This window comes from Babylonia areolata, chromosome 1 (assembly GCF_041734735.1).
Source record: "Babylonia areolata isolate BAREFJ2019XMU chromosome 1, ASM4173473v1, whole genome shotgun sequence".
Classification (NCBI taxonomy): Eukaryota; Metazoa; Mollusca; class Gastropoda; order Neogastropoda; family Buccinidae; genus Babylonia; species Babylonia areolata.
In genome coordinates, this window is record NC_134876.1 from 76,053,385 (window position 1) to 76,070,224 (window position 16,840).

The 16,840-nt window shown below is 35.5% G+C and overlaps 1 protein-coding gene across 1 annotated transcript in view; it reads right to left on the minus strand.

The window, feature by feature from the left end:
• The window catches only part of LOC143287620 (germ cell-less protein-like 1), a 34,332-nt gene that overhangs the window by 12,399 nt on the left and 5,093 nt on the right, over positions 1–16,840 (minus strand). Inside the window, exons 4-9 of the mRNA XM_076595744.1 lie at positions 7,777–7,874; positions 6,428–6,474; positions 5,466–5,597; positions 4,231–4,315; positions 2,616–2,706; positions 1,474–1,608 (exon numbers count right to left, since the gene is read on the minus strand). Coding sequence (XP_076451859.1) covers positions 1,474–1,608; positions 2,616–2,706; positions 4,231–4,315; positions 5,466–5,597; positions 6,428–6,474; positions 7,777–7,874 — 588 coding nt within the window. The remainder of the gene's footprint in view (positions 1–1,473; positions 1,609–2,615; positions 2,707–4,230; positions 4,316–5,465; positions 5,598–6,427; positions 6,475–7,776; positions 7,875–16,840) is intronic.

A 16,840-nucleotide genomic window follows, 5' to 3' on the forward strand; every position in this document is an offset into this window, starting at 1 on the left:
TGTGCGTGTCAGATTCCAAAGAGTCTACATAAAGCTCTCATTATTTTCTATCAATATGGCCATGAATGGAAACTTGATGTAATTACAGAAAAAACAATGGTATTGATATTCAATATATATATTTTTTTTAATGTATTTCAGATTTGATAGCAAACATATTAGTGTTGTGTATTTTTGATCTGCAAACTCTTACATACATACTTCTTTGTTGCCTGTGGCCCATCTGACAACAGAGTACAGTAAACATTATTTCCTGCGGGAAAGATGCTGACAAGAATTACTTCCCATTCTAAAAAGTCTCCTAAACTCTCTCCGGACGAAGGAATGCTCACGCATTCCTACACAAAACGCATTCGGATTCGGACGAAGGAATGGAATAGCATTCTCCAAAAGTAAAATTCCATCATGCGCTGTACACATGATTTTGTGATTAGCCAAGCAGAGTGCGCTATTCTGGGTCACTCCACAATCAAACAGTATGACTGGTCAGCCTGGGACGTATGGCCTGTCTCGCACACATGCTGACAAAGTCACTGACCGGTTGTCTGCTCGCGTGCCAGCCTGTTAGCAAAGCAGGCTCTTCTCAGAATGTTGTGAAGCGAACAAGGCAGTGACGGCAACGTTTTAGGGTTGCCAAAGTACTTGAAATGCTACAAACTGAAGGGTCGGACATTGAAGAGGTGGATGATGACGAAGAAGAAAGTGAATTTAATGAAGAAAGCGAGCATGGGTATGGTGATTCAGGGTGAAAAATTGGCAGTATTTTCTACATATGGCAAAACTGTAAAAGAAAGATGAGAAATTTGATTTTTTTTTTATATGTAATAGCTCAACACGTAATACACCAGTTCTGAAAGTTTCATTTTCTTACACAGTATTTTGTATTTTTTGTAATTTTTTTCCAAACCATTACAAATGGGCCCTCTGTGGGGAAAAGCAAGGGAGAAAACTTGTCGTCCCGAGAGAGTTAAAAGATATGTCGTTACATGGAATTCATACTAATCAGAATTAATATATCTTTTTTGTGTCATGTAAATGCAGAAACTTGCAATGTAGTATTTTCAACTGTTTGTATTTATAATAGGAAAATTCCACCTTCAGTTTCTACAATCATGACAGGTTTGGTGTCTGTGGAAACAGCCATTTCTAAGAAAATAAAAATTATTTTTAACACACACACACACACACACACACACACACACACACACACACTAAACAGAGCTGATACTGTTTTGTTTTTTGGTCTTTTTGTTTGTTTACTTGTTTGTTTGACCATTATTTACTATGGCATTTTATTTTCATGAAAGCATACAAATATGCAGCTTTTCAATGCTGTTGCATGATCTATTACAAGCATTATTTCTGCTGTTACACTGAAAAAAATGAAACAAAATAAAATTAATAAAACATTTTCAAAAACTCCACCATCAACAATAAAACACAAACATCCATCACAAGAGTCACCAATCTTACCATATGGTACTATCTGATCATCTTTCAGTGACTGAATGCAAGATGTGTCATTGATGATGTACATCCATCGCACCTTCTCAAACATGTGAATGAAACGACGGCCTTCTTCAGTCCCCAAGAAGCAACACCCATTATCTGCTCAACAGAAGTCACATGGACAACATGGTCAAAATCACCGTCATCACGGCCAGCTTTCAAAATCACAGTTTAGGTTTGTACACACACACACACACACACAGACACACATATGCACATTGACAGATAGATAAACAGATAAAGAGAAAGATATCTGTAGAGAGACAGACAGGCAGACAGACAGATCTAAGATAAATATACAGCTTGATATAAAGATACACAGGCAGTTGCTCTAGTCAAGTGCCACATATATGCTAGCATATTTCATACATGTATAAACACACACTACATCACCACATTTATAAACATAATTATGTATTAAACAACACAAAAACACAGAGGATGAAACTAAACAGAGACAGCACATGTGGATGAGAACAACTGACTCCGGCATCAGTCACTGCCTAGCATCATTCTAAGCTGCATGGATTTGTATGGTATGCCTGATGTGTTACTGTCCAAGTTTCTGTTCTTCTGCAAGACTATGATCCGGCTGGATACACACAAGTTTATATAATAGTTCAATTACTTTTAGTATTTGTAAAATAGTTCTCTTATTTGTTCTTATTTGTTCATCAGCTCCTCATTAACAACTGCACTGAAAGTGTCTTGTACTTTCTCCGGTCACATATCTTTGTTGTTCATTCCGTTCTTGATTGACATCACATGTTCACACCATAATGGGTGGAAATAGCCAATGAACAACTTTGCTGGTGTCCCATAACACTTAAAAACACCATCAGTGCAGCTGCATAGCAGTTTCCATGGACCAGCCCTACAATAGCTGAATGCATTTGCACATAAAACACACACAACATCAGAAAAAAAAACTAATAATAATAATAATAAACATGTTCAATGCCCTTGAAAAACACCACCAAACAACTAAAGCCAAAAAGCTAAAAGCACTGGATAACAATACAAAAGACTGAAAAAAGCAAAAACTGAAGCAACAAGGTGTTAGGGATATATCATTACTCCAGGGTACAATGTGATAATGGACTCACTTTCTGCCCACTGTTTGAAAAAATCTGAAGCCTCCTTGAACAGCTGCTCACTTCTGCCACTCCACGAAGGGTTCAGCTGTGTGAACACCCACTGAAAACAGAGGAAAAGCATGCAAAACAGACCACTGTTGTTTTATACTGATGTGCCATATGTAAAAAGGTTTTACACTTTCTTCAAAGACATATTTAATATATGTAATTAAAAATATAAAAACAAATAAATAAAGGAAATTTTCTTCCTAAAATTACGTTTAAGTAACATACTTACCATGACCCACCAGTGCAGACTCCAGCAGATGTCTGATTCCTGTCCTGTGCAAACTACTACCCGCCTATGCGGAGAAAACGAAAGTAGCTACAGCCGATAACCTCCTGAAGTAGGTAACCTCCCCTGTGCATCCCTGACTAGCACCCTCTTTTGACGGCAGCCATCTTGACTCCTGATCCTGTGCTCTTCATACGGCTAATTTTTTTTCATATTTCTGTCTATCGATTCTTTGACACTCATGTTTTGTATCTGACGAAGACTTGTATCAGGTCACAAACTTACTTAGCTCAAAGAAAAAAGATTTATCAAACCCCTCACTTTCTTCGTTATCATTCTGGAGGATTTGGGAAGGACAAAAGTGGCAGAATGGTTAAAGACGCTCATCTCCTAATACAGCGCCCATGAGGGTCTGGGTTCTAATCCGACTCTTGCCCTTTCTCGCAAGTTTGACTGGAAAATCAAACTGACCATCTAGTCATTCGGATAAAATGATAAACCAAGGTCCCATGCACAGCACGCACTTAGTGCACTGAAAAAAGAATCCATGGCAACGAGTCTTTTCCTCTGGCAAAATTCTGTAGAAGAAATCCACTCTGTTGGGTACACAAATACACATATGCATGCACTTAAGACCTGATTAAGTGCATTAGGTTATGCTGCTGGTCAGGTATCTGCTAAGCAGATGCATAGCATATGTGAATTTGTCCAAATGCAGTGACACTTCCTTGATCAACTGAAACCAAAACTGAAATCTTCATGATTCAGTTGAATACTGTGGTAAAGTCTGTCAACAAGTATCTGCTTACAATGAAAGCCAAGTACACATTAACATGAACTCTACAGAGTATATCCTTGCAAGAATGACATTGGACTGTGTAATATGAAGACTATGCCTTTCAAAATCAACTAAAATCAAAATCATACTGTTCATAGTCCACTGAATTTCACTGGAAAGTGATTATAAGAGAAAAGATTGTTCATTGTGCTGAACTGTGCAGCAAACAACAATGGAATGACCCTTATCAACTCTTCTCTTCAATGATAACACACTATAACAATATATACTTTCCTTTTTACACAAGGAAAGTATGTAGACACAAGATGGTCTGCACATATTAACCTTACTGCTGGACTTGATCCACCAGATACAAAGCACAGATATAAAGATGCCTGGGGATGGAAGTCTGGTTCAGGTCTCTATTCTATAATCAATGACTGACCTATGCATTACCCAAGCTATTGTGTCCATAGATGTAAATATGCAGATAAATAAAATAAATCTATATATGAAAAAAAAACCCACAAATAACATGCGGATGACAAAAGCATTTGATCGCCACCACTCACTTTCTTCAGCAGACAGTAGACATCCACCTCCACCTGCATGATCCACAGGTCCCTGTTATCCAACAATGACACCAGCAGCTCTTCTCTGCACACACATAGTTTCAGTTTCAGTTTCACAAGGAAGCGTTCTGCATTCAGACAAATCCATATATATATATATATATATATATATATATATATATATATATATATACGCTATGCCAGGAGGATAACCCAATGCCTCGAAGTTAAGTGCATATAATTTTATATATATATAATTTGTGTACCTATCGGAGTGGATTTCTTCTACAGAATTTTGCCCGAGGACAATTTAAGTTGCAGTGGGGTTTTTTCCAGTGCACCAAATGTATGCTGCAGACGGGACCTCAGTTTATCATCTCATCTGAATGACTAGATGCTCACTTACATTTTCCAATCAAACTTTGCAGCACACAGTACAACAAGCACACAACACTTGGGTGAATGTACCTTCACACTGCAAGTTAAACTCAATGGCCTTTCTGTGCATTGTCATATTTTAAAATCTATTGTTTAAGATGAGTCAGAACAGTTTCAAAAATTATTTCCTATTGTACACTCAGACTGATGTATCATTAACTGGCAGATTTTACTGCTCCTGGCAGATGTATGCAGAAGGTTAAGTTCCAAGTGGAACATCTTACTATTTGAAGTATAAATGATAAAATGGCTGCTATCAGTCAGAGTGGCAATATGTCAGATGATCTGAAAAAAGATAAGTTTTGTGAATAAGAAATAAAAATTTTGCAGTACCTTGACTGCACAAATATCTGGCTTCTTTATAATACTTTTCTGCCTTTCCCAGAAGTGCAGTTTCATTACTATTTGAATGTGTCGAAAGAACTTACGTTTTCTTATTTTCTAGCAAAATTTGGTGATGACAACATATTTCCAGAGAAAATGAAATTGTTTAAGCACACACACATGACCACACACATATATACGCACAGACAACAAAAACACTGTGTTAACAAACACATGAGCCAAAAATCGCAATTTTTGTAATTATCTTTGTTTTTCTTTTACTTTGAAAAAAGAAGAGAATAAGAACTTTATATAAACATTAAACGTCATACATCACAAAAATGGCAAATCGAAACTGCTTTTTATGGGTGCCCTTTCTTCTTCTTTTTTATGTGTCTATAAATCAGATTTAATAATTCACACCCAAACAAACACACTGATCATCTGCATTGACCATAAGAATAAAATCTTACGTGATTTCTGATAACATGAAAGCATTCTTGGGAACCATGAGACAACGCAACAGCCAGCTCATACAGAGATCTTTGACATCCAGCAATGCGTAACAGCTGCTTGCAGCAAGGAAAGAACACACAGTCTTGCACCTGGAAATAAGATTAGAGAATGAAATATAGCAACAAACAACTACAAGAATACAACTACAACAACACTGAATATAATTTTCTGACACAACTTAAACATTTCAAGTTTTACTGAATGCAGTGCCCGTTTCTTTTCAAAAAGACAATTCTAATAAAGTTACATTAAATGATTAATCCATGTTCTACATCATCTTGTTTATTAGCAAACATAACTTCAGAAAGGGAGATGAAGGTGAAATAAAAGAATAAAATTAAAATATTAAACTCCTCCCACCTCACTTAAAAAAAAAAAAACTATCATTATCACCTCACTTTAAAAAAAACTATCATTATCAGATACAATGTTTGGAAATCCCAGCAATGGACTCGGGGACTACCTGACCCAAGTTAGTGCTCATGGATCCTACTGCAGACTGCTGTTCCTCAGTTTTTCAGACAATACTTCCTATATGTAGAGCTTGCAAAATTGAAATTAAAGTACTGCATTCGACTCTGCAAGAGTGTTTTGTTGGATCTTACAACTTAGAAAGACGCTATCATTATTACTATCATCATTATCAAATTATCATGATTTCTATTATTAAAACTATCATCATCATCATAATCATTACATAATCATCATAATCCTATGCAGAATCATTACCATCATATCATTTATCAAATATCCTACACAGTATCACTGTCAACATGGCCATACCAATATTGCATGGAATTATCTTTTAAAGGACACTCAGCTTTCTCTTTAAATTGAATTCAGCAATTTTTGGCTAAATCAGTGTATTCTTCATGTACATTGTTTAAAGAACAGTTTGAGCACTGAAAAGGTTACTCACGTGATACAACCTTTCATAACAATTCTGCAGTGCTCAATAAGAGGTTCCTGAAATAATAAAAATTTACCTTCAAAAAATGTCTGAGGCTAATGTTGGGCTCTATTAAAACTCCTTAACTAAAGACAAAGCATGGCAGATCCTACTAATTCACATAACTCCACAATATCTACTGCGAAACACATGAGAAAGTAGATGAAACATATAAAATGCACTTAGCTGTGCCAAACCCAAAATCACCATGAAAAAAAACCACAAAACAAACAAGTGAGACAAACCCTTCAAGACTCATTAGTGTGGCCACTTACACCAAACACAGAAATTGAAAGAAACAAAACAATCAAAAAAAGGGAACGAGAAACAGAGCACCTTCTAACACATTTTAATGGCATCTCCTTGATCTATAACCTTGACAAGGATTACTGTTCTCACAATAACCATTTACCGAATGTATGGACAGAAGATATGAAGTATATTCCACTACATATATTCTTTTTCCATTGCACTGCTGCATGACCTTGACCTTTACTTTAACTAAGTACAGTTCTTGCTTTTCCTCTGGCCTATCGCTGTAATGAGTTTGAGGAAGACTATGTCATGTCCACCATCTTCATGATTTTTTACCCCTGACTTTGACCATGATTCCACTCTTGTTTGATAAAGACTATAAAGTATAAATATCATTATTATCAGTATTACCATAAATATATTATCATTGTTATTATTACCATTATTATTATCATTATTATTACACATGTTTTCTCTATGGCCTATCAATATATTATGTTTGATAACTCTGATCATAAATCTGTGCAGGCTCTAACATGCCCCACAAATTGTTCAATTATGCTAGAATATGACCTTGACCTTCAACCCCATTTATTTTAATTGCAATTTCTTTGTGATGCAAATGGCAGAGAGCTTTTATCAAACTTCTGCCAAGCTTGGTTTCCCAACCATTTCTAGTGACTAGGAAAGTACCAATGTTGGTATTTCTACCTGCATCCCAACAACTCCACTCCCAACACCACTTACCTCATACACACACACAGGAGAGGGGCACACACACATCACACAACACACACACACACACACACACACACACACACACACACAATGCAGAAACACATAAACAACTGAGACATGGTCATGATGCAGACTTATTTCATTCATGCATGCGATTCGAGACAAAAAATTACCAAACACAGGACAAGGCACTGGAACAGATCTATGAAGTGACAACTATCTAATAAACTGACAAAGAAAAACACCGCAGACAGGGGACAAAGTTTCTATGAAGTGACAACTGTCTAATAAAATGACTTCAAAGACTGTGACAAAGAAAAACCTACCAACTGCAGGAAAGTTGCAGCGGCCAGTACTCCAACCACCTGAATCGGTTTTACAAAAATGTTGTCTGTGTACAGTGACTTGAAAGCTATCCTGAGAGCTGAAAGTCAAACAAAGCCAAGCAGGTACTTTGTACACTCCATTAACAGTTTAAAAGTTGTAAAACTACATTTCATCCAAAGGTAACTAGAGAGGAAAAAAATCTCTTTTTTTTTTCTTTTCTTTTTTTTTGTCTTGTCAAGATCTAGCTTTGCAAAGATACTACAGCATGCCAATACTTGCTTAAGTAATTCTAATAATAATAATAATAATAATAAAATAATAATAATACACAACTTTTCTATGGTGTGATATCCAGTACTAATGCTGCTCAAAGCACCTTACATTACCAAGCCAGATATAAACAGAACATAAAAACATTACAACAGTTCAATCCAATGCATTCACCGAACGAATCAAAAAACATAATCCACCAAACAACAAAACAAAATATCAAGTAAATAATGCTTAGATTAAAAAGAAATACATTCCATAAAACACACATTTCAAAAACACACACACATGTGTGTGCACGCGCACGCACATGCACACACACACACACACACACACACACACACACATAATCACACACTCACACACACATGCACATGCTCCCAGACACGTTAAATAAATCAACCGGACTAAAAACAGGATTACGCAATTATTAAAATAACTCTAGCATAAAACTCCATGTGGTGACCAAACTTTGGACTATCCATTGTGCTGAGTACAAAAATGTTTGCAGAAAAGGTGTGTTTTCAGTTCTGACTTAAAGGACTGGAGATCAGGAGCATGTCTGAGGGACGATGGCAAAGAATTCCAAACTTCGGGTACTTGAGCCCTAAAAGACCTTTTCCCTGCACATTTTAAGTTAGTTCTAGGGATTTAAGTAACCTTTCAGAACTGGATCTTAGCATTCTGCATGGTTCGTATGTTTCCAGCACACAGGAGAGACACGGGGGAAGAGATTCATCAAAATGTTGAAAGGCAAGTGTCGCTAGTATATAGTGAATGCAGGACTCTATAGGAAGCCAGCGTAACTGATGTTAAAGAGGTGTGACATGATCAGATTTCTTTTTTGCTAGGACAAGTCGTGCAGCATTGTTCTGTACTTTCTGTAGTCTATTAAGAGAGGAAGAGAGGAACGATTCATGAATCAAAGCCCTTTTTGAATCTTCATTGTGTATGTCGCTGTTTTGATCACGGCAATTCATTCATACTTTTTAGTTGTTTATTATTATGATTTGTTTTTTTCATTTCTTATCCTTAGTATTATTTCTATTTTATTCATTTATTTATTTTTTTTTTTTTTTTTTTTTTTTTTTTTTTTTTTTTAAAGTCTTGACAGCTGTTGTTGCCAAATGGAACACGTATATTGTCTCTTCTTTTCTTCTTTTTTTTTTTTTTTTTTTTTTTTTTTCCCTCCCCCCACCCCCGCCCCCAACCACATGCTAATTATGTATGGAAATTATAATACATTTGAAATTGTACGCCTATGGTTGGAATTATGCCATGCATCTTGTTACTTTGCCTTTATGGGTATCAGCCTGTCGATTTACACACTGAACGGTTGATTGATCATTGATTGGCTGGTTCACGTGTTAAAAGTGTGCATTGTTGTTGTTTTTTTTGACAGGTTCAAGTGCTAAAAATGTGCGGTTTTTTTTTGTTTTTTTTTTTGTTTTTTTGTTTTTTCTAGTTTCTAGTTTTTTTTCTATTATTGTCATTACTAGTATTATATTTTTTTGCTTTGTGTAAATAACTCAACATAATCCTTTGCGCACACGAAGACAGTCTGATACACACACACACACACACACACACACACAGGGTCGATTCTGTTACAACGGAAGTCACGAATGGCAAAAAGAAATGTCTACTCGTTCCCCTCTATCTCCCCCCCCCCCCCCCCCCCCCGCCCCCCTGTTCCCACTGATGAATAACAAGCCACTGCTTTATGAAAAATGGAGCAGGGGGAAGAGGATAGGAAGGAAGGATGGAAGTTTTTAAAAAAATGATAAAAGGGGGTGGGGAAAAGTTAAAAAGTAAAAAGAAGGGTGTGTGTGTGTGTGTGTGTGTGTGTGGGAGGGGGGGGGGCGGGTAGAGGAATAAAGTACGCGTGTTAGCTTGTCCATTAATCATCTGGTTCATATTTTGCAGGGTGATTCACTGGTGACTTGATTGATTGATTGATTGATCCATTTATTTGTAAATACTTGTTGTGGTTTTATTTTTATTTTTTTTTTTTTTTTTTTTTTTTTTTTGGTCAGCCCGAACTGACAAAGTACTTAATGCCACGGTGTTCGTAAATATGTTGTGAAAAATGGATAGATAAACAATCTTTTTTTCTTTTTTTTTTTTTTCTTTTTTTCTCGTTCACATGCTTGGACGGAATGCATATCAAAACACTTCACCCATCTTCCCACCAGTACACACACACATACCCACGCACACACATGCGCCCACACACGCATGCGCGCACACACATGCACACCCCCGCTCCACATACATACACACGGTTTCGTATTCAGACATTATCTATTATTGTCTCTCGCGAATATTAATTTTTTTTTTTTTTTTTTTTCTTTTGCTCTCCTTATTGAGAGACTGCTTTTTGAAGTTAACTGAAATCGTGCTTTTTTCGCCTGTCCGATTTGTGTGTGGGGTTGTGTTTGGCTTTTTGCGATGAGTCAGTCTTTTTGTGTTGTGAATCACTGTGCATGACCTATTCGATTTGTGATGGTTGTGCTTGGTTGTTGTGAATCTTGGAGCAGGTCGGGTCGCAGGTGTGGCCTGCCTTTGCTCATGCTCTTGAGATAATTATATGCTTAGCTGATTATGTATGTTTTCGTTCCCGCTACACGCACGCATACACACACACTCACACACACGTACACGCACACGTACACACACACATACACACACACGTTCGCGCGAACTTGTACACAAAGGTGACTGCAGGCGAAGTGAGTAAGGTTGTGTTGCACGTGCTCCAGGTTCCCTTGATGGTTCGGGATCTCCGAGTGAGTTAAAAAATCAGAACATACTGGCACGAATGTTATGTGAATATTGTCTTAGTTGTTTTGAGTTTTACTAATTTGTTAAAAAAAAAAAATTTAAAAAAAATCTGAAAAGAGAGAAAAAAAGAGAAGACAAAATCGCTCGCACGATTTTTACAAGTTTTGTACACACATGCGCGTTGACTTACACACACGCGCGCGCGTGCGCGCGCGCGCACACACACACACACACACACACACACACACACATCTTGTAAAAAATACTTTCCACGAGAATGGGAAGGAGTTTCGTGAAATACGGCTTTATGAAATCAAAATTTGTGCGATGTTGTGTTCCCTGATCGCCAAGGATGGTCAGAGGAAAACAGGTGTCTGGTTTTTTTTGTTTTTGTTTTTTGTTGTTTTTTTTGTTTACTTGTTTGTTTTTCTTCTTTGCCAATGTATGTGTATTTTTATGTGAACGGAAAATATTTTGTCTTGTTTCTTTCTTTTTCATATATTTCATTTGACTTTCGCCAAATATTTGAGTGTCTGATGCTTCAGTTTGTAAAGAACAAGGAATTCATCATCGTTCTTGTTCTTTTTTCATTTCTTAGATTAGAAAAAATGGTACAGGTGGAAAATTTTGTTTTTGAAATATTAATGGTGCAATATGTGTGGTCCAATATACAATTCACTCATGAATAGTCTAAAAATATCATCCTTAAACTGCCAGGGGCTAGGTGCTTTTCAAAAAAGGAAAGATGTTTTACAATACTTAAGGCAAAAACAATATTCAGTCTATTTTTTACAAGATACACACTTTACAAAAAAGATGGAGAGACAAATAAGGGCTGAATGGGGTTATGAATGTGTTTTTTCATCTAATAATTCTAGGTCACGAGGAGTAGCTATCTTGCTGAATAACAACTTTCAGTTCAAAATTAAAAAAAACATTACAGATACTCATGGTAATTATATCATTTTGGTCTTAAACATATTTGATATTGAAATTCTATTGGTAAACCTTTATGGCCCTAACAGAGATGACCCTATATTTTTTGAAGAAATTCAGAAAAAAGTTGAAGAGCAAGAAATTTCTAACGTCATAATGGGAGGGGATTGGAATTTAGTAATGAATCCCAACGTAGACTACCACAATTATAAGCATGTGAATAATCGGGGAGCACAAGAAAGAGTTTTAAAGATGATAGATGACTTACAGTTAGTAGATATATGGAGGGAACTCAATACTGAAGTCTTAAGATACACTTGGAGGAGACCAACTCCCTTACAACAAAGCCGTCTTGACTTCTTCTTGATCTCAGATAACCTGGTTACTGATGTTAAAGACGCTGATATTTTGTACGGTTATAGAAGTGACCACTCTTTAGTCAAAGTTGACTTAGTATTTAATACAGAACCCAAAAGAAAACCTTTTTGGAAATTTAACTCATCTTTACTTAGAGACAGTGATTATATTAAGTTAGTGAAAGAAACAATAGAGAAAATAAAGGAACAGTATGCAGTATTACCTTACACACAAGATATATGTAATATCCCGAATGATGAAATTCAGTTTACTATAAGCAGCCAGCTCTTTTTAGATGTGTTGATAATGGAGATAAGAGCAAAAACTATAACTTTTGGAATAAGAAAGAAAAAGCAACAAATAGAAACAGAGGAAATGTTAGAAGAGGAAATACAACGACTCGAAAAGGAAGTTCGGTCGTATAATATAATTAGAGAATTGCAGGAGAAGACGGAAGAGCTCATACAGTTAAGGAATTTGAAAATGGAAGGGATAGCTTTAAGATCTAAAGCAAGATGGGCATCTCAGGGTGAAAAAGTAAGTAAATATTTTTGTAATCTTGAAAAACGTCACTTTATCAGCAAACACATGTTAAAGTTATTTACAGATCAAGGCAATATACTGACAGAAACAGATGAAATACTAAAGGCGACAAGACATTATTATGAAGACCTATACAAAGAACAGAATGTAAAAGATTTAGATATTAGTGAGTATGTAAACAACTTACCCAGACTTGATGAGACAGAATCAAAACAACTAGAAGGATTAATTACAAGACAAGAAGCCACAGATGCTATCAGACGAATGCAAAACGACAAGAGTCCAGGTACAGATGGAATGACTGTAAATTTTTTCAAATTTTTTTGGAAGGACATTAGTGACTTTGTTGTGAGATCACTGAATGAAGGATTTATAAGTGGAGAAATGTCAACGACACAGAAAGAAGGATTAATTACATGCCTGCCAAAAGGGGATAAACCAAGGGAATACTTAAAAAACTGGAGGCCTATATCCTTGTTAAACGTTATTTATAAGATAGGATCAGCATGCATAGCTAGTAGAATTAAGTCAGTCCTGCCTAAGTTAATAAATGAAGATCAGACAGGTTTCATTCCAGGTAGATACATTGGTGATAACTTAAGAATACTATATGACATCATGCATTACTTAGAAAAAGAAGACATTTCAGGCTTACTAGTTTCAATAGACTTTGAAAAGGCATTTGATTCAGTAAACTGGGTATATATGAACAAGGTCTTAAACGCTTTTGGATTTGGAGAAGATATATGTAAATGGGTAAGCACTTTTTATAGAAATATAAAGTCATATGTCATAGTAAATGGTAAGGTATCCCAGAGTTTCAGAGTACAAGGGGGGTGCCGCCAGGGAGACCCGATTTCGCCATACCTCTTTGTATTGTGCTCTGAGATTCTGGCATGTAAGATAAGGGAAGATGAGGGTATTAAAGGCATTAGCATATTGAACACCGAATTTAAAATTTGTCAGTTTGCCGATGACACAACTTTTACGTTAGAGGGAGATAAAGAATCGTATGAGAAATTATTCGAAACACTAAATAGATTTGAAGAATTTTCAGGTCTGAAGTTAAATTATGATAAAACGCTAAATGTTTGGTTAGGGTGTATGAGAAATTCGAAAAGGAAGTATCTCCCAGAAAAGAATATGAAATGGAACCCCCCAAAATTCAAGATTTTAGGTATATGGTTTTTAAACGATCTATCAAAAATAACTGAAGTGAACACAAGGGACAAATTAATAGAAGCAAAAAAATTATTCAAGATTTGGTCAAAACGTATATGCACACCCCTCGGTAGAATTGCTATTCTCAAATCTCTCATACTTTCAAAGCTAATATACTTATGGATTCTTCTTCCAAACCCTCCAGACAAAGAAATAAAAGAATTACAGAGACTATGCTATGAATTCGTATGGGATAAAAAGCCAGATAAAATTAAAAGAAAATACTCAATACATAAAGTTGCAAATGGAGGAATAGGTATACCAGACATAAAAAAGTTTATACATGCTCTTAAGATAACATGGATAAGGAAATTATACACAGGAACACCAAAGTGGAAGAGAATCTTACTTATAAAATGCCAAGAAATTAACTCACTAAATCTTTATGGTTCAAAAAAGTTTCTGACTATCGAATGTAACCAATTTTGGAAAGATGTTTTTCAGGCATACTCGAATTTTACGAAACAAATAGAATTAAAAGAGTCACACGAGGTACTTGCAGAGCCCCTCTTTTATAACGACAAATTTAGAGTTGGTAACAATACAATCCACTACAAATGTTGGACAAATAAGAATATATATCTGGTTAGAGATGTTGTTGATGAGAATGGGTGCTTCCTTAGTTACACATGCTTTAGAGAAAAATATAATATTAATGTAAATTATTTAGTGTATATGGGATTGATACATTCGATAAAAAGTTACTTAATTACACATAATATTTATCTAAGTGATAAAACCTGTAATGAACAATCGAAAGCACTACACTTAATATCCTCTACTATGAAAGGCTCGCAACTATATTATGATATACTTCTTGAACCACTCTTTATTTACAATATAAGTTCTTTTGTTAAGTGGGAGCAAAAATTAGATATCATCGTTAATTGGGTAACCACCATGAAGCAAATAAAAAAAGTAAAAGAGATAAAATTAAAGTGGTTTCAAATTAGAATTTGTCACAACATTTTAGTTACAAACAAAATTCTGAAGAAAATGGGTATTACAAACAGTGACAAGTGCAATTTTTGTAAAAATGAAATAGATTCAGTACAACATTATCTATGGTTTTGCAAGTTCTCTCAATTGTTTTGGAAGGAATTAGAGAACGTCTTAAAAGAAAGATGTGATACTTGCTCAAACGTTAAGTTAAACATAGAATTAGTTCTATTTGGAAATGATGAAATTACAAAAATAGATGAAATTTTCAACTATATTATTCTTGTTGCAAAATATTTTGTTTATAAATGCAGAATAAATAAGATTAAACCATGTATAGAGCACTTTTTGAATGATTTAAGAAATAGTTATAAAGTAGAAAGATATATGCATTCAATGGAAATGTTAAGTGCTGTATTTATGAGAAAATGGTGTCCATATATAAAACTTCTTGAAAACAGTAACCCATAACAAAATAGTATGAAAGATCAAAATGCACAATAATAATGAAGGCTCAATGATATATATATGTATGTATATATATATGTATGTATATATATATATATATATATATATATGTATATATATGTGTGTATATGTATGTGTGTATATGTATGTATGTATATATATGTATATATATATATAATTTTAAAAAAAAACTTGAACAGATGTACGTGAATGTGTAAGTATGCGAGTATGTAAATAATATATGCATGTGTGTATTCATGTGCACTTATGTGTCTGCAGTAATAATGTTTAACACGACTGTGTAATGGGTGTTTTATATAGTCACGTATAGAAAACTAGAGGAAATGTGTTCATACATAAGATATCCTATGTGTGGGTTGTGTTCTTTTCACATTACGTTAGCGAAGCAAAGTGTCCATAACTCTATGCTGATGCTATTATATGTTATAAAACTGCACTGTTACACATGATGAAAATGTGTCCACCTTGACCAAATTAAGAACAATATATTATAAGTATAATGACTTATGATGACGATGTTATTGTTAATGTACACTGTATTCATTTTTTTTTCTTTCTTTGTTTTTTTCCCCCTTTCTTTTCCATCTACTCTGAATTGTTATAATGAATTTATGTACAAAATAAAACGGTGGTCGACCCAAGAAAGTCCGGGGAAAAAAAAAAAAAAAAAAAAAAAAAGAGAGGAAGATGGTAAACCTGCTGGAGTAGAATTGCAGTAATCAAGTCTGGACAGGACAAAAGAGGAAACCAACTGAGCAATGTTTTTTCTCTGTTAAGTATGGTCTGACTGAGGATAGTCTGTGAAGATGGAAATTGCATGAGTTACACATGGATGAAATGTGGTCAGCCATGGTCAAGGTCTGATCAATACGTACACCTAGGTATTTAGCTGATGTTTGAAATGTAACTGTAGCAGTGCCGAGAGTGATTGGGCCCTTTTTTATTTCATTGAGACGAACTCGGTCTCCTACAGCTAAGAGCTCAGTTTTCTCTTCATTTAGTTTTAGCTTATTTCTGTCCATCCACACCTTTACATCAGCCACACATGCTTCTGTCTCATAAATGACTGTTTTGAATTCAGATGGTGGAGCGGCCTTTTGTAACTCAGTGTCATCAGCATACTTATGGTAGTTAGCAGGTTGATTCCCTCAGACATGGTTTCTCCATTGCAACGGGAAGTCATTTACAGCTTAGTCTTTTGTGAAGCAAGTATTCTGTCTCTCACACTAGGAGGCAAATTTGCACTAGCTCTTAGTGCTGCAGCTGTGGGGGCTAATTGGCCTTTGGGAACCATCCCAATGCCAACTGTCCTAAAAACCCTCTTGGCCAATACGGCAACAGTGTGGGCATCTAACTTGGGCAAGACACTCACCACTATAATCAAATTCTAGCCCAGATAGTTGGGACAGCAGTTGCCCAGATAACTGGGACAGCAGTTGTTCTGATAGTCATAGTCGGACACAACTATCATACACACACACACACACACACACACTCGCAAATGCAAACACACACACACACACA